This window comes from Vanacampus margaritifer, chromosome 2, assembly GCF_051991255.1.
Source record: "Vanacampus margaritifer isolate UIUO_Vmar chromosome 2, RoL_Vmar_1.0, whole genome shotgun sequence".
Taxonomy (NCBI): Eukaryota; Metazoa; Chordata; class Actinopteri; order Syngnathiformes; family Syngnathidae; genus Vanacampus; species Vanacampus margaritifer.
Genome location: NC_135433.1, coordinates 23233981 through 23260545, shown reverse-complemented (window position 1 = coordinate 23260545; position 26565 = coordinate 23233981). Strand labels below are relative to the sequence as shown.

General features: G+C 41.8%; 1 protein-coding gene across 4 annotated transcripts in view; it reads right to left on the bottom strand.

Annotated features, from left to right (window-relative positions):
• The window catches only part of LOC144042685 (mitochondrial import inner membrane translocase subunit TIM16-like), a 132724-nt gene that overhangs the window by 11427 nt on the left and 94732 nt on the right, over positions 1-26565 (bottom strand). For all 4 annotated transcript variants that reach the window (XR_013290946.1, XM_077555566.1, XM_077555570.1 and 1 more), the window contains 15 exons: positions 7621-7675; positions 7457-7514; positions 7103-7248; positions 5993-6091; positions 5808-5912; positions 4996-5155; positions 4551-4726; positions 4373-4481; positions 4173-4259; positions 3962-4104; positions 3562-3666; positions 2264-2349; positions 1914-2055; positions 1272-1361; positions 1077-1193 (listed from right to left, as the gene is read on the bottom strand). Coding sequence is in view for 3 of the 4 variants with exons in the window: in XM_077555566.1 (XP_077411692.1) it covers positions 1077-1193; positions 1272-1361; positions 1914-2055; positions 2264-2349; positions 3562-3666; positions 3962-4104; positions 4173-4259; positions 4373-4481; positions 4551-4726; positions 4996-5155; positions 5808-5912; positions 5993-6091; positions 7103-7248; positions 7457-7514; positions 7621-7675 (1678 nt within the window). In the remaining variant the exon portion in view is untranslated. The remainder of the gene's footprint in view (positions 1-1076; positions 1194-1271; positions 1362-1913; positions 2056-2263; positions 2350-3561; positions 3667-3961; positions 4105-4172; positions 4260-4372; positions 4482-4550; positions 4727-4995; positions 5156-5807; positions 5913-5992; positions 6092-7102; positions 7249-7456; positions 7515-7620; positions 7676-26565) is intronic.

The following is a 26565-nucleotide window of genomic DNA, read 5'->3' as shown; positions in this document are numbered from 1 at the left end:
AGGTTAAAGACACCAAACTCAGTATATGCACTGAGCAAAGTTTTTTTTGTACTTTTCATTTTCATCAGTTTTAAAGATTTGACGTGATTGTCTGTGAGATCTTTCAAAAAGATAGAAAAAAAGGGGCTTCATCTTTCTCCATTTGGAGCCATGAATGAAATATTTAGCAAATAATAGTAAGTTGTTCAGCATCATTCCACATACATCATTATCTTCCAAAATAAGACCAAACACTATATCTTTCTTAGTGAGAGGAACAGAAAGAACAATCTTTGTTGGAAGCTCTTCAACTCACTTCAATGTAGTTACTTGAAACCAAGAAGACGCCAAAGCGCTACGAAGCTTTTCAACTCACCTAAAAAGCAGTTCTCTGGCACCACGATGCCACAAAATGGCGCCTAAGCACATGAAGCTCCTCAAATCACTTTGCCATAGTTCTTTAAAACACCAAGATGCCAGAAGAAGGTGCCTACTAGGGGTGTGCAAAAAAATCGATTCTCATAAGAATCGCGATTCTCATTTAGATTCAGAATAGATTTTAAATGTCCCAAATTTAAATCAATTTTATTTAAATTATTTTATACTGTCTTGCCTGTGTCTGTGTGTGCCTTTAATAGGAGCGCTGTTCATGTTGTACCCGATTTGGCCACTTAGGGGCAGTGTGGTTCCACGTGGTCTGATACACTGTTAAGTTGTAGCCACATTAGAGAGTAGAAGGAAAAAGTCACGATCAAGTTATTCCAATAAAAGTTGTTTTTTTTGCAGCGTGGAGCTGTTCTTTTGCGTGATAAAAGTGCCGCGAGTAGCGCGCTAATTAGCGTTAGCGAGTCAGACTGGAGTAGATCATTACGATTCCTTGCACATCTATAATTTGAAGCAAAAATCATTGTCAATCAAATCATTTTGAATCAAAAATCGCCCTCAATCGAAAATCGATTCTGAATCGAATCGCAGACCCAAAAATCGGAATCGAATCGTGAGACATTCAAATATTCCCACCCCTAGTGACTACGCACAACCGGACACTCACAAACGGATACATGGAATGGACTTGCTAACTGTTGTTGTTGGCTCACCTTGACTCTTGGCACCTTGAACACCACCGGCTCCACGGAGGTCTTGGTGAGCATCACGGCGGCCGCTACCTCCACCTCGCGCACTTTACACTCGCTCTTGGGGAGGAAGGCCAAACCCTGCAGCCGGGCGCAGCAGATGAGTGGGGAGGGGAGACACTGGAGAACATGACATCATTTGAAGATTACAGCACTCACCTTATGTGGCTCAGAACTGTTGAAACTGCTGCACTCCACAAAGTAGGGCTCCTCAGGGACGATCTCATAAATTTGCACCCGGGTGTCCCCCTCGAAGACAAAAACAACCCGTGACTATTAACTCATTCATTGCCATAAATTCATTTAAACTATTTCTATTAGTTTAACGTTTTTTTTCTACTTTTGTTATCAAGAGTAAGAAAAACTAGAATTTTTTTTATTGTACATTTCGAACAGATATACAATTAGTGATTAATCGTGAGTTAACTAGTGAAGTCATGTGATTAATTACAATTAAAAAAATTAATCACTTGACCCCCCTAATGTTTATTTATCTTTTATTCTTTAAAAAAAAAAAAAATTTAAAAAAAGAAAAGATTATTAAAAATTAGGGACAGGCAATTAATATTAGTAATCGTAATTAATCGCATGACTTCACTAGTTAACTCACGATTAATCACAAATTTTATATCTGTTCAAAATGTACAATATTTTTTTCTAGGTTTTCATACTCTTGTTAACAAAAGTTTTAAAAAAAAATTACGTTGAACTAATGATTTTTTTTTACGTCTATAGCCGTCAATGGCAGTGAATGAGTTAAATCCACCTTCTTATTTACAACACCACCAAAGTCTTCCTTACCTTTCCAGTGAGGAAAACGAGACTGGTGTCGGGGTCGTAGAAAGGGATGAGTATGGAGGGGGAGACGTCCACAGAGACGCTGGCCACCACTCCGGAGGAAAGTGCGGAGGCGCAGTACAAGTAGAGGCCTCGCTCGCTGCGGCTACACAGCAACATGCACATGACAAATGCTCTATCAGAAGATCGACTTTTTAATTGGTTCAAATGCAAATATTCATAGTCTCTGGAGGCCCGCCCACCTGACCATTGTGAGATTAAACAACACAGTCAGTCTGTTCCAGTAAATGTCAAATTAGTGGCATGACTGATTGAAATAAATTGTATAAAAAATGTATTCATGAAGGAAGTACCTGTCAAATCCAGACACCAGCAGGTACTTGCCCTCACACACCCACACCACACGAGCGCCTCTGTGGCCTTCAGGGCCCGGAGCCTCCTAAAAACACATAAGCAGTTAGCGGTGAGTGAATAAGGGGATAGCTCACAAACACATTTTAGCTCCACTAAATGGATAACTTATGTTTTTACTCGTAGAATGTTCATGTTACTTTAAACATCGTTTGTATAGTTAACTCATTCACTGCCATTGACGGATATAGACGTCAAAAATTCATTTGAACTATTTCTATTATCTATTATTCTATCTATTCAATTTTTTTTCCACTTTTGTTAACAATTGTATGAAACCTAGAATTTTTTTATTGTTCATTTAGAACAGATGTGAAATTTGTGATTAATCGCGAGTCAATTAGTGAAATCATGCGATTAATTACGATTAAAAACTTTAATCACATGACGCACTGAATTTTTAAGAATCTTTTCTTTTTTTATTCATTCACTGCCTTTGACGGCTATAGACGTCAAAAATTCATTTGAACTATTTCTATTAGTTAAAAAATTTTCCCCAATTTTGTTAACAAGAGTATGAAAACCCAGAATATTTTTATTGTACATTTAGAACAGATGTAAAATTTGTGATTAATCGTGAGTTAACTAGTGAAGTCATGCGATTAATTACAATAAATTAAAAAAAAGAATCGCCTCTTGCCTTTAATTTTTATTAATCTTTTTTTAAAAACTCATTTACTGCCATTGACGGCTATAGACGTCCAAAATTCATTTGAACTATTTCTTTTAGTTTAATTTTTTTCCCACTTTTGTTAACAAGAGTATGAAAACCTAGAAATGTGTTTCATTGTACATTTAGAACAGATATAAAATTTAGGATGAATCGTGATTTAACTATTGAAGTCATGCGATTAATTACAATAAGAAATTTTAATCGCCTGACGCGATTAAAAAAAAGAAAAGATTATAAAAAATTAGGAGCGTCAGACGATTAATTTTTTAATCGTAATTAATTCCATGACTTCACGAGTTAACTCACGATTAATCACAAATTTTATATCTGTTCGAAATGTACAATAGAAAAATTCGAGGTTTTCATACTCTTGTTAACAAAAGTTGGAAAAAATGGTTAAACTAATAGAAATAGTTTAAATGAATTCATGACGTCTATAACCGTCAATGGCAGTGAATGAGTTAATTAATTTATGGCAGTAAATTAGTTAATAAAAGCTTTATGATGAATAGTTTATCAATTCACTCTGGGCAAACAAACAAAACATTACTGTTTACTTGCACACACCTGCACTGGTGCATCCGACTTGCGCGGGTCGTAGACACGAATTTTGCCATCTTTACACACTGTAACTAGCAGCTTGCCGTCCGGGCTCCAAGCCATGCAAAACACCTGAACAAGAACCACATGATGTCACATGTGCCAACAAATAAACAAGGTTATAACATATGTTTTAAAGCAGTCCTCAATATAAGAAATGAAGTCCAACCAGCATATCAACATATTGTGAAATCTGCATGATTGGTTTTGCTTTAATTATTGGTGGCCCCCAACATGAAAAGTCTGCATGTACTGATATAGTGACACTGGCCTCCAGCAAATACGTTTAGCATTCTGATCAAAATCAAACTAAAAGCGGAAATTCACAGCACAGTGACTTTTTGTAAAAACTGACATGCTGACCCACCTGATCCTTGTGACCAGTGAGGAGCTGCACCTGCTGGCCATCTTCCAGGCTCCACAGTCGGACAGTCAGGTCATAAGATGAAGAAACCAGCAGATCGCTGGCCAAAGGGTGGAACTTGATGGAGTAGATTTTCTCGGTGTGGCCTTCGAGGAATCACAATAAAGTTGCTCCCGTTGCTCGTTTTCTGTCTACTACTGTTTGATGTCCTCACCTTGCAGGATGAATTCAGGTTCAGTCAGAGTCTCTTTGAGGCCGCCCACTGGTACCTGCCACACTCGGATTTTGGCATCCTCACCAGCTAGACACAAATCACACACGTTACAACATTACACTCTAAAGCTGGGTATACACGTTTGTGTGTACGCAGCGTGGTACGGCTCAGAACGTCTTCCCAGCAATCCATACACTCACCCACAGCCAGTCGATGTGTGTCGAAGGGGTCCCAACAGAGGTCCGCCACATTGACAGAGTTCTGGATGGTGGGCAGAGCAGTGTCTGGCAACTTGCCTGGTTGGGAGCGCTGGGCGAAGAGCGAAAAGTCATTCCTTAAATTCACATCTTTCACTGTTTTTTTCTCTCACTAGCATACCTCGAAGATGGCGATCTGGCCGCCAGATATGGCGAGGGGCACGGCAGCGTGCAGGCGATTGACACAGAAGCCGTCGCACTCGCCGGGCGTGGTCAGGTTGAGGTTGCGTACGTTGGTGATGTGCGTGTCGCGGTGCATTACCACGCCCTGGATGTGCCGGAACTTGGAGGTCGTTCCTGAAACGCACCATAACAAGATAAAAAGAGGAAACACTCCATAATGAAATCATGATTCAAATTTAAAAATGATTGCACACAAAATGTTCATACAATTTTATCCAAATAAATGTTGAAGGCACTTCAACATTATGCATGTTTGTGAACATGTTTCTCATACCACTAGAGGGTGCTAGCACCACATTAGGCAAATCACTTCTATAGTTGACGGTAGTTGGTTTCCCCTTATAGTGTATGTGGGTTGTGCATGTATTAGTGTGTGTTCAGACCAAGGAAGTTCTGGAACGCCTTGCCCGCCTGGCCTGGACTTGGCGAGGGGAGGAAACCCGAGGAGAGGCCCGAAGTGGAGGAGGGTGAGCGGGATGCGGCGGCGCTGCTCATGGGGCTGCTCAGAGGACTGCTGGAGGTGGAACAGCCGCGTGCTACATCCTGTTGCGAAGAGTGAACAATTTAGTTGAATTTCCTATTGGCTACAAAACAGTGGCGGGCGGCCCGTGTTTTTGGTACCTGGGCCTTCAGTGGGTACTCAATCCACCTCTTAATACCACCACTGCCATTTGTCATATTTGATAAAAAAACAACATAACAGCATGCAACTGACAAAAATAGAAACAAATTAAATACAATCATACTCATCATAATCATACCTTAATTCACTGGAAATGCTCATTATTAAAATGAAGTGTAAATCTCTACAGATGTGTTTTGCTAGTCAAAGTTGGCTGTAAACAAGTGTTGCTCTGACTAAAACACTGATGTCATTGAGGGCCAGTTGCTCTAGCCCTGTGGGGATGAATCAGGAAATTAACTTGTTAAAGGAACAGTCCCCATTGTGAATAGAGCTCAGGTAACATCAGCAAGCATGACTGACTGTGAAGGCCCTGGGCAGATTAGATTGACATGGCAACGCTGAACGACTGAAATCTGATTGGACAAAAATAAATAAATAAATAACATTGACATACATATACCGGAAGCAGTGTGGACAAGACAAACAGCACAAAATAAAGAGAATAGACTATTGGGAATAAATTGTAAATATATGTCGGTGCTTCTTCTGATAAAATAAATCCAATCCCACCTTGCTCTCACCGCTGATAAAATCCTTTCTTGATGGCGTCGGATTGGCTGATGGAGACTTGGCAGCTTTAACTTGCTTGTCTGGATGGAGGCTGACTTTCTCCACCTGAGCACAAATCGCGCATCCACATACATTCATCCATACAGCCAACCATCCATTCATACATACATCAAAATGTCCCTTACCTGCTTGTCCCCCCCCTGCCACCACTCTCCTGCAGACATGGCCGGATTGACGCCCGTTGTGTCGGGGTAAAGGTCAGCGTGGAAGTCATGGCCGGAATTCTGAAAGAAAACACATACGCCGGGATGAATAAATGACAATTTATCTAGCATGTGTCATGTGCCGTCAGCAGGGTTGGGAGGGTTACTTTTAAAAAGTAATCCAGTTACAGTTACAAGTTACCTGCTAAAAAATGTAGTTAGTAACATAATCCAAGTACCATAAGATTAAAGTAATGTAACTGGATTACTTTTGTATTATTCCAATATTGAGTATGCTCATGAAGACAAAATAAAAACAAATATACCACAATATATATTCTATACAATGTGCCCCTGCTATTTGCGGGTGACAGGGACACGGGCAGCCTACAAATAGAAAAAATCCTTGTGTAATTAAAAAGCATGTAGGCTATTGATTGATTAATTGAGTGAAGGCCATATGCTGTTTTCGAACTGTCACTGAAAGCAACCACACCTCACAGTTTGATAGATAGATAGATAGATAGATAGATACACAGATAGATAGATAGATAGATAGATAGATTCCAAGAAGATGATGATGCGTGACATCAACTGCAAAATGAACTTTTATCCCTGTCACAAGTTTAGCCGTGTATATGTTGTGCATGATGTTTAAATAGTGAATTGGTGGGAGGAAGATTTGTTTGGACGGTGTAACTCACATTATGGTTATAGGCTAGCGTGCTAGCTAGCAATAAGCTACAGCGTGTAGCATGCCGCTGGACTCTCAACTCGAACTTTCGCTCCGAGTAAGTTTCAGTGAATAACGGTCGCCAGTTCCTCCTCCCGTCCGTGAAGCTTTTTCAAACTTCTCTCTCTCTCTCTCTCTCTCTCTCTCTCTCTCTCTCTCTTTCACACTCTCGTGTAGAAATTGTAATCCCTTGAAGTAATCCTCATTTTTAATAAATGTACCTGTAATCTGATTACACGTTTTTTCCTGTAACGGTAATGGAAAACAGTTAAAAAAAATTGTAATCTGATTACATAACGGCGGTACATGTATTCCGTTACTCCCCAAGCCTGGCCGTCAGCATGCATGAAAAGTCAAACCTTGCGAGGGACTTGATAACTGATGGGCACGATGGAGTTGTCCGTCAGCTGGAGCACTCGCATCACTTCGCAAGATATGACGTCCAACGCTATCTTGGGTACCATGGCGACGCCGCGGGTTGACAAGTCAGTCAGACAGTGGCTCACTAAAGTAAGATGAATGTACAGTTAACAATTCATCAGCTAATCACACAGTTATACATATAATTATAATAACCTACCCACAATATAGGCAAACTACAAATGCATTTATTATGTATTAACACATATTGATAAGAAAGCCTGGAGTAGCACTTTCTGCAGTTGAGTAAATTAACCCGCCACAGTTAGAGGAAGTACAGGAGTAAAACTGACCTTGAGACAGGAAGGGCTCCGAGGTGGTCACTTCGAAGCAGTCTACCACAGTGTCACCCTGCACAGAAATAACATCTCTAAGTACAAATAAAACTACCAGCACAAAAAAAAAGTGGTTTGATAAATAATTATCAGAAACATGCAAGTGAGAATACTAAAGTTACCATCCCAGCCAGCACCAACAGACCAGTATCATCATCAAGAAGAGGAATCAACGTCCTAAAAAGAAAAATGGACAAAGTAAGCATTATTATCCTTGTTAAGGAAGACTTTGCATTGTACCTAATTAGAATGAGCAACTGTAAAGCTAAACTGTAGCTAGACCTCATTGATGACAAAAATCTATGAAATATTGCACACATGCGCCACTAGATGGCACAACACACCTAAGAGAAAAAACTTAGCATGCGTTTCTATAAACTCAGGGACCAGTTGAGTGAGTTTTTACAGTCCTTCAGCTGCTTGATGAAGAAAGTGTTGCCCTCAGGTTGAGGAAATACAATGAAATTATTATGGTCTATTGCTTAGTTGGAGGTTTATGGTTCAATTAGCCAGTGGTGGCTTTGCGTAAGTGCCATTCATGTACAGCCTGGACATTCGTTGAAGGGAGCCAGAAGATGTTAAAAAAAAATGTCACGAAAAGTGGATCGATTTGTTGCTCGTCAGTTTTTCTCTCTCTCTTGAAAATGAGTCACTAGAGGCATCAGAAAAGTCAGCGGGTTGCCAAAACCAAGTAGCCCTTGCTTCATCGCAATAATTTAACCCCGCCCCCTGCCATCATAATAACAAAGCCTACTCATTATTTTCATGAAAGAGAACAGCACCCCAAAACAGAATTGTTTCAATCAGAAACATTTTATTAAGACACCTGGCAACCATTTTAAATTCTGAAAATCACATTCATGGTTCTATCACCACTAACTCAATTCGATTTTTTTTTTAAAACCACATTGAAAACAACCACAAAACAAAGTGCTGTCTGAAAATGAACTTAAATCTGTGGTGACTTTGAGCAAGCACCATTCATTTGCAGCCTAGATGCCGAAGGGTGAACATCTGCTATTGAGGAAGTCTCCAGAGGTCCCTAATAACACCACAAAAAAGTGACTACATTTATTGCTAGCCACTTAAAATAAGTCACATGAATACAAAAATTTGCTTATTTGGGAACACTGGATCACGCCTTTAATCAAAACAGATCGAATTCAGGTACATAGATATTAAGCGTGCTTTAAGCCTTTGTGTATTTTGACTGAGCAAAATCAGACACTTTAGTAAGACACCTGGGAACTGTTTTCGAGCACAAGAAATTTGCATAAAATGCCTCCTTTACAACAGTAAGTGAGTGTGGGGAATGTAATGGAGTTATTGGTTGTGGTAGTAGAGGCAGCAAACAGGAAACAAGGACTTAGTGACATTCTTTCAGCTGAAAAATCGCCTTCATCCTCTTATTACTCCCTACCTTTCACACAGTACTACCCCTTTTGTACTAAAATGCATCATCAACATTAATATTGATGTGTAAGAAAAGAAAAGGTCCTCGGGAACTGGATGTGATTGACGTCAGGGTGACTTTTTGTCGCCTGTGAGCAGCCATGCTCAGTGAGGGCAAATCCGTGTTCCCATGTCCGAGCCGATCCCGCAGGGAGTCGGTAAACACCTCCATTCCCACAGCGCTCCCGCTTCCGCCCGCACCACCTTACCCCCGCCGCTCCCAGCGTGCCTCCAAACCAATTATTCCCCACTAAATGCCCTTCCTTTTTCTTTCTGCTCTTATCTGCCATTTTCTCACAGTAAATGCACAACAGGCTAAATAGCCACATATTAAGGGCACTGCGTTATCACTGATAGCGGCTTCTGTTTACTAGCGTTTTTCATGCTTGGCTTCACCAAAGGCCCATTTTCCCACACGCGTACACACAGACAACCATGTAAATGCACATATTTACTGTACATTTGCCAGCAGGCAGGTTGTAATGCAGTGTAATGATTCATGTGCGGGGCATTAACGAAAGGTAGTTATGAGCCGGCACAAGTGAGCCGATTGTGGAATCACATGGACTCAGTATGAACATGAATGAAAGAATTGTGTGTAGTAGTACTAGCAAATCCACCACAACACACACTAATCCTAACAAAACAACGATTTTGAGGTTTAAACACATACACGCACAAACATACACAAACTACGGACAGACTAATTATTGGCCTGGCAGAATATCGGCATTGGCCTTTTAAAAAATCTCACGGCCGATAAGAGATCAATTTAAAACAGTTTCAACTTCAGGGAATTTCCGACTTAAATTTTCAGCCAACTTTGTAAAAGATACTGCTGACCCGGGGAACTCCACGCACCATCCCTTGTGACCATGTCAAAGTGTCCTTGAGCAAGATACTGCACCCCCACTTGCAAGAAACGCTTTAAGCACCTGAGGTAACGAAGTGCTATACAAGTGAAAGCCCATTTATTATTTTGGTAGCTTTAACTCAGAAGTAGGGGTAGGTTTTATCCCTTGTTGGATCAAAATGTGCGGGTTCAAATCCCCAACCCAATGCGGTGGGTATAAATATCCCAGCATAGGCTCAGTCCCTTTGGCTCCACAGCTTGGTTAGCTATTTCACCCAATTTGGCTTACTTGTTTTGACCCATCAGTTTTAAGAGTGTACTGTATCAGCTTTTTAAACTGAACCAGAAAAACATGGTGCGATTGTCAAGGAAGAAGCCGACTGCCACAAAGAGAGGAAAATGGGTAACAATAAAGAAGCGTGTGTGGATATTTTGAAGAGACTGATGGAAATGATCAATCGGCACATTCACGTGCATTTGGGCGGCATTAAAGTGTGGGACCAAACGTTCCCTGCACAGTATTAAAGATGATCTTATGTGATGCGGAGAGGGAAATAAAGGCCTCTCCCTAAATACCCCAGCCACTATTTCCAGAAACACTGTAATTAAATGTGCGCATCCTACCAACAAAGCCAGCTGACATCTCTTCATAACTGGAGTCTATTAAGACACTGTGCTAAATAAAATCATCTGGAGCCACATTAAGATGCAGTTAGCCGCCACATGAGAACGCAGTGTGGTCACACACAGTTCATACGCACACATAAAAGCCCATCTGGGACCCATGAAAGAATCAGACGCCCCCAAAAGCCCTGTGTTATATCATTTATAAAAAGGTGAAATGAAGTTGCTGAGAGTTATAGGTTGAGATGACCGAGATCAGTATCAAAAGACAGGTAGGAGGAGGACGACATACTTGGGGGGGAGTAAGAGCAGCCTTTGTTGTCCAAAATGTGGGAGGACCGCAACAAAGACTTCAACACTCAAAGCTTTGATCCAGTTGGTTGACACAAGACCTTTGTGGAAGATTTGTAGTCATAGAAAGCTGTCCCTGATATCTATATATTTTTTGGGGGGCTTTTTGACAAATGGCTTTATTACTTAAAGCAGCATTCTATGATAAGATTGCCACAGGCCGGGTGGAGCCATTTGCTAGAGTTAGACTAAACAAAAAAAACATTTTTATTGATTGATAAGAGTAAATGTTTTAGTCCGAAAAGCAGCTGCATCCAATTGTGTTTATGTACACGTTCGCGTCTCGGTCACGTCATACGTCCACCAAAAGTACATCCCCAAGCTAGCAAAAATGAGTCAAAACAAAACAAAACAAAAAGAAGAGCTTCTTCAGGAAAAAAAATAACCTAAACATACAACATCCAAAAGGCACTGCTGCATTGCTTTAAATGGTATTTTATTTGTAGTATTTGTGTCTTTCTATGGCTCTAGTGTTCTTTCAATGAATGAATCTTGTGTTATCTTTCAGCTGAACGGCCGACTTGGTGCACCACTTGGCCTTCTCTTTATCTGTCTCCTGCTCATGTCATCCCAATCAGTGGGAGTGTGTGAGAGTTGAAGCGCTATCTCTGAGGGCCAGGGGTATTTGGAAGTTGCAGGTTCCCCTTTGTTGCCCAATGGAAACTTTCTCTGACAATTGATGAGAATCTATTGAGGGCAATAACTGGAAATATGCAGTACAGTATTGTGTTTTTGTCACAGAAACAAGAAGAATCAAAAAGTAGAATAAAAAGTTCTGTCACCTTGGCAACGTATCAGATGACCTTATGCCAGCCAGTTTTTTTTTTGCCAGATGTCTCAAGGGAGCGTTCCAATTACACGTTATTACGATTAACCAGAGACGAAAAATGCACCTGCACGGCCAAATTCAAGGTCAATATAATTATCGACATTAGCCTATTAAGCTTTGATACATCATGTGAGTCATATAAGAAATGAAGATAATGAATTATAATTGGTTTGTCAGATGGTTGTTGCAACCATCAAGAAATAAGCCACATGGCTCTTTTTATATTGATGTTTTCTGCCATTTATGACTTTGTCCGTTGCGGTTGCAAAACATTTAGTTTAGTTGAACGCCGCTGTTCCCCAAGAAAGTGACGGCTTTTACAGCTTTCTGGAGATGCCTTCAATGTGTGTGTGTGTGTGTGTGTGTGTGTGTGTGTGTGTGTGTGTGTGTGTGTGTGTGAGAGAGAGACCACGTGGGGAGCAGAGCTGTGGTTTTTGGACAGATTTCATAGGGCTTTATCTCCATAAGCACATCATAAGCATCGATAATTGCAGCCACAAGCCTTGTATGACAAAAAGTTTCGGGAAGAAACTGATTTTCTTCTTGTCGCTTTGTGTTCAGACTGTGGAAAATATGCTTCTCGTGGCCCTCGGGGAACAAAAAACAAAGAAGGTTGAAAGGATAAGGCAAGTTCCAGCCAACAAAGTTGATAAATCCAACAGTGTTTCAGGTCACCGGCTTGGAGCGCTTTTATGAGGTTGGCCTTGGTGGAGGTTCCAGTTCTTTGAGTTTTTTTAGTTGTGATATCATTCACTGAGACACAGTCTCGCCTGATTCAATGTTATTACACTCGTTTGATGGTATTGGACACAGCTAATGGTTTTAAATACACCTTTTCTGCACATCTGTGGGTGCTCGCAGTGTTCCAGACAAAGGTATGAGTGGTGCGGAATAATCCACTAGTGATTAAATGGAATTCATGAGAGGAATGGAGCGAGAGAATCCTCTTCAGGAAACCAGCGTGGGTGTTAAGCACTCTGTAAGAAAGTCAACTCGACAGGAGGTATAGCCTACTGGTCAGAAATGCTGATGGTGGCGCATGATTGAGATAATTGATTTGAGACTTCTTCCAAAGGAACTAATCAAATCTGCCAGCCTACGTTTTGTGTTACGCTTTGAGGTTTTTCACTGCCACAAAAGTGTACAAATATGTTACTGCTGTAAAACATACAAACAAAAACTGCCATAGCTTTGAAAGCATGACAACCTACTATGCTACCTTCATACCTAACTCTTTGACTGCCAAAAACGTTAAATAACGTTTAGTAAAATCCTATGGAGGAGTGCCAAAGACGTTAAAATACGTTTTTTCAAAACAGAGGTGAAACTAACCATTTTCTATTGTTGATTACTGAAAAACGGAATAAGGTAGAAACAAACTTTTTTTTCTGATGAAAGATGAGAGTCCAATCTTTCATTTGGTAGCATGTGTGTTTCCATAGTCCAAACACATCATTTTCTGTGGACCTTGAAAGATCAGTCAAAATGCTTAAAATCGGCTGGCACCCACGGCATCCCTTTTCTGAAAACGTCTGGCAGTCAAAGAGTTAACTAGCAACCAACTTAACAAGCAAGCTAATCTCATACCCATGTGCTTAACTATCTAAACACCCACATACCTTAGCTACCAACCTATTGGGCTAAAAGACGCTGATATCCTAGAACAGTGTTTTGCAAAAAAAAGAAAAGAAAACTAACTTATCTTTGTACCTAGCTACTAAAAACCTACCAACATAACTCCCAAGCAAACTACTTTTGAACGTGACCGCATACCCATGTTTCCTATCTACTTAAACTTCCCACCTAGTTACTTACCTTCACACCTATCAGGCCACCTTCCTACCAGCTACCTTACCTACCCACCTACTGCCATAACTATCATAACTATAACTTGGTGTTAATTTCAACTACTGTACAAGAAGGTGTGAACCTCACAAAAGGATCCTTAGCATCTTTAGCTTTGAGACGAGAAAGGGTGAATAGAAGAGTGGTACATTGGCTTTACATTCTTAAGCTTGAAGTTCCAGGATGCTCAGCAGGTGTTAATTTGATTCCTTAAGCACAACTTACCTTGCATGCATGTGTGCAGCTTGCAGTGTTTAATAAGAGCACCGGGCTTGGCTGGCTATTACCTTCAGAAGCCATTTCATTAGAAGGGAATTAGGCTTGACGGAGGGGAAGAAAAGCGAGGATTGTCGGCCAGGAGAGGCCAGCTGTGGGCTGTCGTGCCGCTTAGACAGGCTGCCAAAGGCTTGAGTATTATATTGTTTTCATGACCTAATATTCAAAGTTCGTATCTTATTTTTACATCTATGTGACAACAACAAAGTCAGAAATTCTGTGACGTGCAGAACGAATGTTATTTAAAGTGGACATTTGATGAAAAACTGACATTTTAATGGCTTGGGTGGTTTGAAACTAGACGGGACGAGGGCTAGATAACTCACATGCATAAAGACGGGTTGATTTCAGACCAAAAAAAATGCTATAATTCTTGATTCTCGGATGTATTTTGACAAAAAAGTGCCTCAAGACATTATGTCCAGCGTGTAAAAAAAAAAAAAACACCATAAATATTCCGTGAACTGGCCTAGACTAGCATAGTTGTAAAGCAGCAGGACCTTTGACACCAGCTTTTCTCCGTAGGCTGGCAAGCTAAACAGCAGGACACACGCATACTGGGAGATGCTAATGGACAGCAGTAGAGCCCCGGAAAAGACGCGTTCCACGTTAACCCCAGGGTTCATCATCAAGGAACCAGGCCTGATTACCGTTAAACAACCTGTCGACTGGGGGGTCCTGAGAACTAGTCGGCAGCTACCGCCGGAGAAGAGTCACAGTAGTATCTCACACACTAATCACGCTTGAGGGGAGCGTGAGCGAGTGCTTTCCCGCCATCAACAAGCCGTTGATGGACTTGCAGTCAAGAGTAGAGCTTCTTTTATGTACAGCTTTATAATATTCTATGTAGGCTGAGCTCTGTCACCCATTGTAAAAAAAACGGGTGAAGTTCCTGATTCTCCTAAACATTTTCACAATAACAACAACTCCACTGCACACTCAAGCAGTGAATCGAGATTCCAAACCCTACATCAGCCATGGCGTGCGTGTGTGTACAGTGCAGCAGTCGCTCCGCATTCCACAGCCCCCGACTTCAAGACGTAAACATACGCTCCGTGTCCAATGATTTGTTACAGCCAATATAGTGAGGGGAGATGATGTCATCCGGCGTGGACTGTAGTGTTTTATTTGTGTGGAAAACTGCACACACACAACTCACCAATGACAGGCGGGTTGAAGCGACTTGGCCGATCTTGATGCGCTCAACAGACGCTCTTAGATAACAGAAGTCACCACACATGCCACAAATCTTTCCTTCAAATTATGGCTAAGGCCCATCCTCTTACCACACACACACACAAACACACATATGCATGCACGCACACACACAATTATACAGTTGAGTGTTCTCATGAGAATTTATAGTCCAGTTGTACTTATATGCGGCATATAATGCACAATATAACGTTTATAAGCAGAGTTGTTGCACCCAAAATGACGCTGATAGCGGCCTGTTGCATAGGGTTCGAAATAATTAGTTCCAGTGCCATTCATTTTCCGTCTGGACGCAGAAGGGTAAACCTCTCCTTACCTGGAGGGCGTCTCAGAGTCTACAAAAAGTTTCTGATAACATCACAAAAAGTGGCTATATTTGTTGCCAGTCATTTTTGGAAAATAGTCAGCAGAGTTTGGAAAAGTTTTTAATAACCTTACCTTTTTTTCCCTTTTTTTTTTAAAGAAGAAAATATACTAAAAAATTTTCGGTGTCAGGTGATTAAAATTTTTTTAATTGTAATTTATCGCATGACTTCACTAGTTTTTTTTTTAAAGAAAAGATAAAAAAAAAAAAGAAAAGATTATTAAAAATTAGGGGCGTTTGGAAAAAAATGTTAAACTAATAGAAATAGTTAAAATGAATTTATGGCAGTGAATGAGTTAATGCTCATCGAGACTACTTGTCACAAAACCGCACAAAGACATATTTTCAGTGTCTTCTTGAGCTCGGACTTGCACCAAAAATCCCCACTCGCCAGTTGTGTCAGTCAGTGAGTGGCATTCGAATTGATTAGCACAGTGGTGGGCAAACTCGGTCCTCGAGGGCCGGCGTCCTGCAGGTTTTAGAGGTCTCCCTGCAGCAACGCAGCTGATTCTAATCAACAGGATCGTTACCAAGCTTATGCAGAGCTTGCTGATGAGCTGATCATATATCAGCTTTGTTGCAGAAGGGAAACATCCAAAACCTGCAGGACGCCGGCCCTCGAGGACCGAGTGTGCCCACCGATGGATTAGCATCTTGTCCTTTCCCGAACCCCGCCCCCAATTCCAAACATAAAAACCCAGATTCAAAATGTAATTTGATTAAAATGGTAAATGGAGTGCACTTAAATAGCACTATGTCTACATCATACGTTTGCCGATCAAAGCGCTTCACATTCTCTTATTTAATCTGTTGAACTGGAAAGTATAGCAGCAGATGTACAGAATGCTGGTTGATACCTTCCACTGTTGTAATTCATGTCAAAAAGTTTTACTTTTTAGTTTAAAATGGCATACTTTAACCAGAATCCTGCATTGTGGCCAAACTTAGAATCCAAGTCATTTATTGTGCTTATTTATTTGTGTTGTACAAAAGAAATGCTCCACACCGGCAGGCTGAGATCAGCAGCATCCTAAAGCTAAGCTAGCTTGCTGAAGAGATGTTCTCTCTGGAGCAAACATTTTTTGTCATGTGTGACAATGTGAGAGCGAGGCTAACGACCGAGGTTTGATGCACTGCCGTTATGGGCTTCATTTCCACTGCACTGCTGACTAGCTCGTTAGCCGGCTAACTATTCACATACACACGTATACAGTCAATTTGTGAAGGAACCCACTTCCGTATTAACAGCTTAATGTAAACTGCTTGCCCCCACATGACGCATGCGCACTCCCCACATCATACACATTGAGCTGACCATTAAAGTGACAGAACACATAACAGTATCACAAGATTAAATTTTTTGAGTGCAAAAATTTGGATTCAGTAGTCGCTAATCCACATCCAGTCGAATACCTATTCGAATCACCACTGGTTCGTGCACGTTCATTCACGTGTCATTCGTTCCGATGAGAACATAGCTTTGTCTAACCTCATAGAAACCAATTTTTTGTAACAATTTATACAAAATACAACAGCATATGTGTGTGCATTGTCTTGCCTTAGCAAAACTAATCCTGTGTCCTAAATAGTATTTGATGACATGGAAGGGTGTATTTGTTTTACGTCCTATAGTGGGCAATGGTTCAAATAAGCACTAGGCCTGTGTGAAACTGAAAGGCCATCCATGATGGTGTTACACATGCTGTAAAAGCGGGTAATTTATGAGCATGTAACTACTTTACTGTCATTGTTCTCATGAGAATAAGTTTACACACTATGTACAAATACAGTATGCTGAGCATGAGGCCAAATATGCAGTACCTGAAAACAAATACAACTTTAGAGGAACTGTTAATGGGAACGCCCCCACCAATATTAAACACAATGCACACAAATTAAAGTCATTTATCCCAGCAATTGCCCAAACAACAACAAGGAAACTGGTGTCTGGGGGCTGTTCCCCTCCTAACAGTCATTTCAAGAGGGCCTTTGCACTTCCTGCTGCTTTGGCCCTAAAAAAGATGATGTGGCATTTCCAAGGCGCCCTTTGCCGATTCACATTTACACTTTGACTGATTGTTTTGACTCGCACTTATCAGAGTAGCGGCACACACGAAGGTTTTATCCGTCAATCTGTCTGCAAAAGCTGAGGGTCTCCGCACAGAGCAACAAGTCACAGACTCAATTCCACATGCAACTTTTTTGTCCATACTTGCCACACTGCCTTATCGCTGTCTCCTAGCAATAAACTTCCACTCGTGCTGGATAAGGATCTTTCAAAAGTCCCTGACATGCAAAAATTAAGTTCTCAAAGCCGTAGCTGGGATGACACCAGGTCCAGTTATTAAAATCAAGCGTCATAAGTCACAATCAGCTCCACCATCTCGACATGCCAGAGAAATATACCTTCTCTCTGCCCTACTTGGCGTCACCTTTTCCCATTTTTTTTTCATCCAGCACGGACGGCCTCACTAAATCACTCGTTTTAATGACCCAAACGGGGATATCTACGGTGAGAAGCAATGAAAACCCTCTCAAGACCCGGCAGATTTACTGGAAGAGAGACAAAAAACAAAGCACAAAAAAGTAAAGACAGAGCGACATATAAATGAGATTACTATTGTGTCGTAAATCACGACATGTGTGTGTGTGTGTGTGTGTGTGTGTGTGACTTCATGCTTTGAACTCTTCGCCGCTACGTGGGAGAGTTAGAGGACAGAAAGAGAAAGTGGTTGTTAGCGGCAACCGCGGCTTTGAGTTGAAAAGGCCTTGATGAGAGGAGAGCGGGACGGCGGAATGACTCGAGCTCAAGGCGCTTCGTTACTGGCCGCGGTTGAGCAAACGTGCAATAAGTTCTTATTTTTCCACTGTCTGTCTTATATCTTGATCAGAGGCAAGACAACTTCTGTCATACTTGCTTGTTTATATGTAAACATTATGTTGCACACAATAGGAAATGGGAGCGAATCAAGCACACTTTCAAAGTGGATTACGCACACTGAAGGCAAACAAGCACTTCCCTTCTCCAGAAAAAACAAAAAACAGTAACTTCATAAAGAGATATTAACGCACCAACAGCTGAGCCCTTTTGATCTCTGTTGCTAACCAAAACAGCAGCAAATAAAGTAAAGTACTTTGAACAATGAAATCTATTTGATGCTGTGGAAGCTCTGGATGACTTATGCTATAAAATGTGGCTACAAAAATATCAGGACTAGAACATCTGAACTTTATTTTGGGATTAATAAGAAGCACTTCAATTGGTGGCTAGTGTGTGCTGAATATTATTTAACATGAGTTTGAATGTCATGGTTTCATTCGGAAACACAACCACGTCCCCAATTATAAGAGTGTGTGCACACTCTATAAACTCACTTGTTTTCCCTCTCTAAAATATTCTCATATTCAATTGAATTGTACAGGCTATAAGGTCACATTCATGGTGGGAAAGGTTTTAAAGTTAGATATCTTGGTCTCATTTGTTTTTCTATATCATAAAATCTAGACATTTGAATAGCTGTGTGTAGACTTTATGCCTACATTTCAAACCAAAAGTGAGTTTGTTGTTTGAAACTACAGTTTCTTGATATGAATTGTAATGCCCAAGTACAGTAATTTCTGGACTACAAGGCGCACCTGACTATAAGCCGCGCTAGCTAAATTTCAGGGATACTCGAGTTTGTTACATATATAAGCCACACCATGTTTTAATGTTACCGCACCGGGTTTCTGCTACTTTCTTTTCCATAATGAGGGTGCAAATTGTCTCACTCTTGTTCTGTCTCTCCTACTATATTTGGGCACAATTGGTTTGTTTTGCTCTGCCTGACGCTTCTTTTTTAGTGCGCCCCCTTGTGATCTGATGGATAAGCCGCACCTTTGTATTAGCTGCAGTGTCGAATGCAAGTGAAAAAAAGTAGCAGGTCATGGTCCGGAAATTACTGTAGTCATTTAATTCTACTGTACTGTGTTAAAAATAAAGGCTTCCCTGCATCTGCACTATTGAATATTGTGAATGCCCTGACAAATATGCAATGTGCAACTCAAGTCAAAGGACTTCTGGGGCCACAATGGCATGACGTCTGCCTGACAAAGAAAGGCGTTTGTGTCTTTTTCATCAGGCACATGATGTACTGTGTGAGCGTGCCGTCCATAATGTGGCAGGGACATTATAAGACCAGAATAACCTTAACTTCACTTAGAATGCACAGTATGCCAATGTTTGGTTTAAGAGTGACCTGCTGTGTGGTTGATATTCAACGCAAACACAAACACGCATACACAGACAGACGCTCATGCACACAAACTGATAAGTCACAGCCACCAGTCTGATACTGTTAACTTGCCAAGATGGATGTGTGTCTTGAAACGCAGTTGAAGGTCAAAAAGGAGACGATAATGGGAGAAGTAAAGGGTATGACTGAGCATCTTGTTCCTATTGCTATCATGTTTTTCCTCATTCAAACTCATCAAGTATTGCCTTTAAGAGGCGTGGCTTAGTGAGTGACATCAGAGCCACTTTGTGCTAGTGTCAGAATGCAGTTTTTGGCTGACCGTTTCTCCTTGTGAGTGTTCTTCAGTTTGTATTTGACTGTTTGCCCCATTCAGTAAATGGCATCAGCTATTGTGGCTCTCCTTGCCCACACTTGAGGGCATTATTACAATAACTTGATTGCTCCATTTGTTTTCTCATTTCCCTTAAGTGGTGGCATATCTGAAGTTGGCTTATAACCAAAATTTTGACTTGGAAAATAAATTAACCAAGTTAACATTCACTTGCATGTTTTGTTATTTCTAGCCAAAAAGCTTCAATAACAGCAACAGCGACAAATCTGCTTGACCAATGAGGGCCCTGTAAGGCTTTCTTTACCTCACCCGGATGGAATTCTCTCTGGCATGTTTGGAGCATAGGTCCACAAAGACTTTTAGGATCATTTCACATCAATCGAAAACAGAAAATAAAGCCTGAAGAAACTAACAAAGCCAGACTCGTAGTTATTGGTGATCATAAAAGGCAACTGTCTGGACACACACGCACTCACACCCCTCGCCTCTCCTGCTGACTCCTTCAGTTCAGGCCTCTCTGCACCCTCTTGTCTTCTATCACTGGTATCAGAGCGCAGTGATAAGCTCAAGTCCATCCTTTCAGCTGAAGAGAAGGCAGATAACCGCTCGAACTCAAACACGCTGCATGCATGAGGGTCAGGCCGGCAAGACCTGGCGGGCTCATACAGTTACTAATGGAAACACACTCGCACACTCGTTGATGATATCTGGCTAAACCCAGGATTGGCATGATCCGGAATCAACGCTAATGGCTAGACCAGCTCAGAGGAATTATACGAAATAGTCGAGGTGAAGATGACTGTTGAGTAGCACACTTTGACGTCTGTTTCATAAAAAAGTCTGTTGCTAACCAAAACAGCAACAAATGGTGGTAAACATTCTCTCAAGTGGAATAAAGTGTGGCGTCCTACTATTTGATGTTGGCAAAATGTACACGTGACAAAGACTCAGCTCGTGGAACAACTTGTGCTTTAAGAGCATATTTACGATTCCCGTCTCTCCGTTTTCTACCACTTCCCCATCATCAACCCGTTCGCAGGTTTCTCTGTGTGCTTGTCGTTCCCACAGAAGGCTTTTCCCTCGCTACCGGGCTGCTGAGACGGCAGGATCCGGCCTCCGTCTCACAAAAGCCCACACATGCTGCCGTCCGAGCACATTTAGGCGTGACGGGAAGACGCGTTAGAACACACATGAGCACAAACACCAAATGCGTATGCAGATAAGCCAACAAAATGCTACGCTCTTAGCCCAAAAGGAATGAAGAGCAGGGGTTTAACTGGGCCTCTGTCAGGAAATAATCAACAATGTTTATTCCCAGGCTTCTCTAAGATGGGGTACACACATACCAAGTGTGCCTAGTATCAAGACTGACCCGTGAGAGGCAGCATGGCGCCACAGGGCATTTGGAGTGACCCAAAGAAAAGGAAACAGTAGTAGTAGTAGTAGAAATAGAAAAAGTAGGTTAACTGCTAGGTTATTCTTACTCATTAACTAGACCCTACACTATCTGTGCTCACCATGCATACCACCACCCCCACTCTCAGTTAAAGCCAATTCAACCCAATGTCAAGACTGTACACGACCACTGCATCTGTTCATTGCCTGTTTAGAACCCTTTATCCACTTCAAGTACTGGTATATGCACCTCTCTTAACTCTTTGACTGCCAGACGTTTTCAAAAACGGGTTGTCGCCAGTGCCAGCCGATTTAAGCAATTTGAGTGATCTTTCAAGGTCCACAGAAAATGTTGTGTTTGGACTATGGAAACACACATACTACCAAATGAAAGATTGGACTCTCAGCTTTCATCAGAAAAAAAAAGTTTGTTTCTACCTTATTCCGTTCTTCAGTAATCAACAATAGAAAATGGTTACTTTCACCGAAATTCTCTCTTTTGAAACAAAAAACGGAGAAAAAGAGCTTTTTGTGAAACGATGTTATTTCATGCACTCTAGTGAATTGTACACTTCTTTTTGTCCATGAATGATGCCACAAACACCTAAATAGTGCTTTACTTCTGTAAAACGCTTTCACCAACAATGAAAAAGTGTTTTTTGATTGCAAAATACGTTTATTTCCATTCAACAGTGTAACAATTTGACAAAACAATTTCGCAAACTATTTACAAATGTGTGCAACTGTGGTACTACTTACAATTATGTGGAGTTTTCAAATACAGTTTTTCCTTTTGTAACGCTCTCCTGCGTGCAAGGAGACGCCAGGACTCGCACAACAGTTTACTTTCACTTTCACATTGGTCCGTTTTGCGTGCAAACGTTACACTTTCTTGACGGCCTTTTTTTCCGGGGAATAAAAAGCAAGTAGCAGACTGTACACACTTCCTCCGATGAATATGCATTGGACTCGGGGCACTCTCCGTCGTCCGATCGAACGTCCGCCTGTGCGTGCTCGGTTGCGCTCCGCGTTACGACACCGTCATAGCCGCCGCGTCAGCGGTTCCAATTTCGCCGTCAAGCTCGGATTCACCTTCATCATCATCGAGGATGATCACCGTCGTCATCAATGTACTATTTTAGCGTTGGTCGATGCCTTTCGTCTTGTAAGTGTAGAGCTGCTTGCAAACGCTCGCCATTGCCCGTTCCCTCCTCCATCTAGCTCCATCTAACGTATTCTACTGCCGCGTCAATGCTTCTCAACCACAGAGTCACCACCCTCATCTTCATCATCGATGATGATCATCGTCGTCAACAATGTGCTTTTTCAGCGATGCTTTTGGTCTTTGAAAAAAACGGCTCTGGCGTTAGCTCCTCGCGACCGGCCGCCATTTTTCCTTTGTTTTCCATTCTGATCTCCTGCTCAACGCTCTAGCTCCGCCTCTACTGACGCCCACCCGATCTTGTCAAAAGAGAGTCATCGCTGCCCTCTAGGGGCCAAAAATAGTCATTAGGCTCAAAAAACCTGCTTAAAACTTTCAGGAGGGCTCCGCAAGCCTTCCCAGCACCCGTTTCAAAAAAAAAAAAAAAAAAATGGGAGGACGTCTTTTAACGTCTTTGGCGCTCCTCCGTAGGTTTTTGCAGAACGTCATTTAACGTCTTTGGCAGTAAAAGAGTTAATGAAACTGTTAGTCCTCTGTTTATACACTTAGTGTACTCACTTTCTCTATTCAGTAGTAAGTACAATGACACCAAAGCTCCAACTGCTTTCAAACACTCACAGTAACTGGTTAACTGGGTCGACACCACGCCAGCACTTTACTGGCTCCCCTGTGGCAGGTTACAGGGTGAACTTGGATGCTAAACTCCCGGCGTGGAGCTCGCAGCCCAGCATGATGACGGCACACACAAGTCACGCTGTAACACACGCTAAAAATGCGGCGCACGCTTCGGAGCAAACGCCTTTGGCTGGCCTAGCTGCTCAGCTATTGGAAATCCGTCCAGTAGTTGTTGGCAAATAGTGTTGGATTCTTGTTGAGCTCTGCATTAAATGCTTGAAAGGGCTAAAAACAACTGAGGATAATAACTTGTGGCAGTATCGAAAGGAATGGAAAGACTCTATTTTCTCCAATAGACGACGGGTGTGTCACTAACATGAGATCAAATCCACACCTCCCTCAAAGAGATGCGTCACTTTTCCCATCTGGAAAAGAACAGATAGTGACGGTAATTGTTCCGAGTTCACAGAAACTATATTCGCACTAAAGAGTTCACCATCAGCTGAACTCAATTGCAAACCAAAACAGCTGCCAAAAAAAGCAACAAAAGAGGCTTTCTTTGAAGCTATTGATAGCCATCCCCCAGTTGAAGTTTAAACATAAAACCAAGAGAATTACACATTGTGTATTTAATCAAACGGCTTTGATTTACGATCATTCTCTGGCTTAAAGCTAACACACAATGCAAAATACCATAGGAAGGTTAACAAAACTAGTTTTGATGTTGTGGTCGTTATAACCCTTTAAGCAAAGAACATTTGAGCACAATTGTTGCAGCCGGGTGTGTCACTGACATATGATAAAATGTACGCCTCCCTCAATGGGATATTTAGACAGATAATACAGTGGGCCCTCGCTACGTTGCGGTTCACTTATTGTGGATTCACTCTCGTGGATTTTTATCCTCCCATTTTCAATAGTGAGTACCCCATTGAAGGCAATTACCTTCAACAAGGCTGCATGTTTACGCAACTCAGCAAGAAGAGCTTATTAAGGTGACAGAGTGTATTAGTTAGGCCATGTACACACGTAGCAGGGTATTTTTAAAAACGGATATTTCCCTAAAAGAAAACATCCACAGCTAACCGCATTAATGCATTTTTAAGTACGTTCATAACAATTCCAGACCTTAAGGTGGCAACAGTTCCCCATATCCTATCCAATCAGAGTACGCCTGCGTCTGGCGACGCCACTTCCACAAACGACTATATGACACGGATGAGGCGGGACTTCCTACTTCCGGGTTTTCATCCATCAACTTTGTTTCCGTTTCCGGTTTGCGGCGTGTGGGCGGCGTCCCAGTACTTGCGCTTTCCGCCTTTGTGCCCCTCGGTTGCGCGTTCCCGTCGACGGGTGCGAGGCTGCGAGTCTGTAGTGTTTGTCTCAGTGTCCGAAGCATTTCAGATAGTCGAGACGCCCTCCCGCCGATGAGCGGGAGCGTGCGGTTGGGGGGCGCAGGGGTGGGGGTGCGAGTGTTGGAACGCGGCCAGCAGTGGCCAAAAAACGGCGCTGATGTGCAAAACCTGGAAGTCGGAAGTCTGTGGCATCTACCCCATTGGGCCTACAATGAGATGCATGCCAAGCCTCTAGGTGGCAGTAGTTAGGCAAATACTGCTCATCTCTTGACGTCACTTCACCATACGCCACACAAGCACGGACTGTCTGCCGCTGATCTGTATATATGCCTGTATATAAGACGTTTTTTTTTATTAATTAAAAAAATTACTTGTAAACAGTCAATGAGTACATCATAAACGGAGCATAGAGGAAAACAAAGAGGATACATACAAAATCTTAAAAAGCTTCACTTCTTTTTTTTTAACAACTTTTTTTTCCCCACTCACTTACTGCACACACATACAAACACATTCTCTCCCCGGTGGGGAAGCGAATTCAATCCATGCCACCCTTTTTTTTCTTTTCTTTTTTTTACAACTTGAGGTATGTGATTGGGGCAGCACGGTGGCTGACTGGTTAGCACGTCCGCCTCCCAGTGCAGAGGACGTGAGATCGAGTCCGGGCTTCGGCCTTCCTGGGTGGAGTTTGCATGTTCTCCCCGTGCTTGCGTGGGTTTTCACCGGGTACTCCGGTTTCCTCCCACATTCCAAAAACATGCATGGCAGGTTAATTGAACACTCCAAATTGTCCCTAGGTGTGAATGTGAGTGTGGTTGTTCGTCTCTGTGTGCCCTGCGATTGGCTGGCAACCAGTTCAGGGTGTACCCCGCCTACTGCCCGAAGCCAGCTGGGATAGGCTCCAGCACCCCCGCGACCCTAGTGAGGAAAAGCGGCCAAGAAAATGGATGGATGGATGGATGGTATGTGATTGAGTGACGTGTGTAGAGGACAACATAAAACTTTGTTTACTGACGGACACAGGTGACCGCATAGCCGGAGAAATACACAAATCTTCAATTTGGCCAGAGTTTTTAGAAAACTTGGTTTGTAATGAAAAAAAATCTTTAATTTTCGTGGGTGGGCGTGGAACATAACACCCGCGAAAAGTGAGGGAACACTATATATAGTCACAGTCATATATAACGACTAAGTTGTGAAACACTTTTATGGGAAATAAAAACTGTTAATTTCATGATGTTACTATTGTCAGATGAATCACACTATCACGGGAAGATTTGGAATGTTATGTTTTTTTTGTCACCATGTAGAAGAAAAAAAAGTTTTTATATCTTCAACAGAGATAACGCTGTAAATGTTTACTGCACTGCACAACTGCACTACATCCCACTGAGGTGTTTACTTATATTTGGACTCAAACATGGAGACAGGAGCATGGATTTCTACAAAAACAAAACACGTGGTCGCCAGTTCCAAGCAACACACACACACACACACAGCCGCAAAAGCAAGATAAATAAGTCGGCGTAAGCTCTGCAATGGTGCTGCGGTTCGGCTGCGGTGGTTTATCACAGCTGAGGGTGATAACTGCTGTTTGTGAGCCTCACACATTCGTGATTTCCAAATGAGTAAAACTCACTGATGGCTTAGAAAGGAGACGTGATGTACATCAGGACCCCCAAGAGACTTTGGCATGAATCCCTATTCTCCACTCCTGCACTAACGTAAAGCAGATGTTTCATAACGTAAAACAGCAGTGCGTTACATGTATCACTAGTAATTAGGGTTAGAGTTAGTGGCCTAAGGACAATTCAGTTGTATTAAACTTTTGGTAAAATACTTTTGCATTTAATCTTTAGGTACACTTTTTAAACTTTTATTTTGGAACAATAATATTTAATATACTTTTTAAGAATAAAACCTCAGTTTAAATGCTGATGACCCTTACGCCTATCTATCAATATTGGTCATGATGTTGGTACTTGGAAATCAAAAATTTTCTTGAGGTGGCAACTGAGTATAAAAAGGTTGGAGAACGACTGCACTAACGTATTGCAGATGCACCAAGTATGCATGCATGTGTTTGTCATCGAGCCAACGACTTGCAGCCTGCGTGGAGACTAAACATCAAAATCATGCGCAGCAGTGGAACTAAAAGTGCTCCT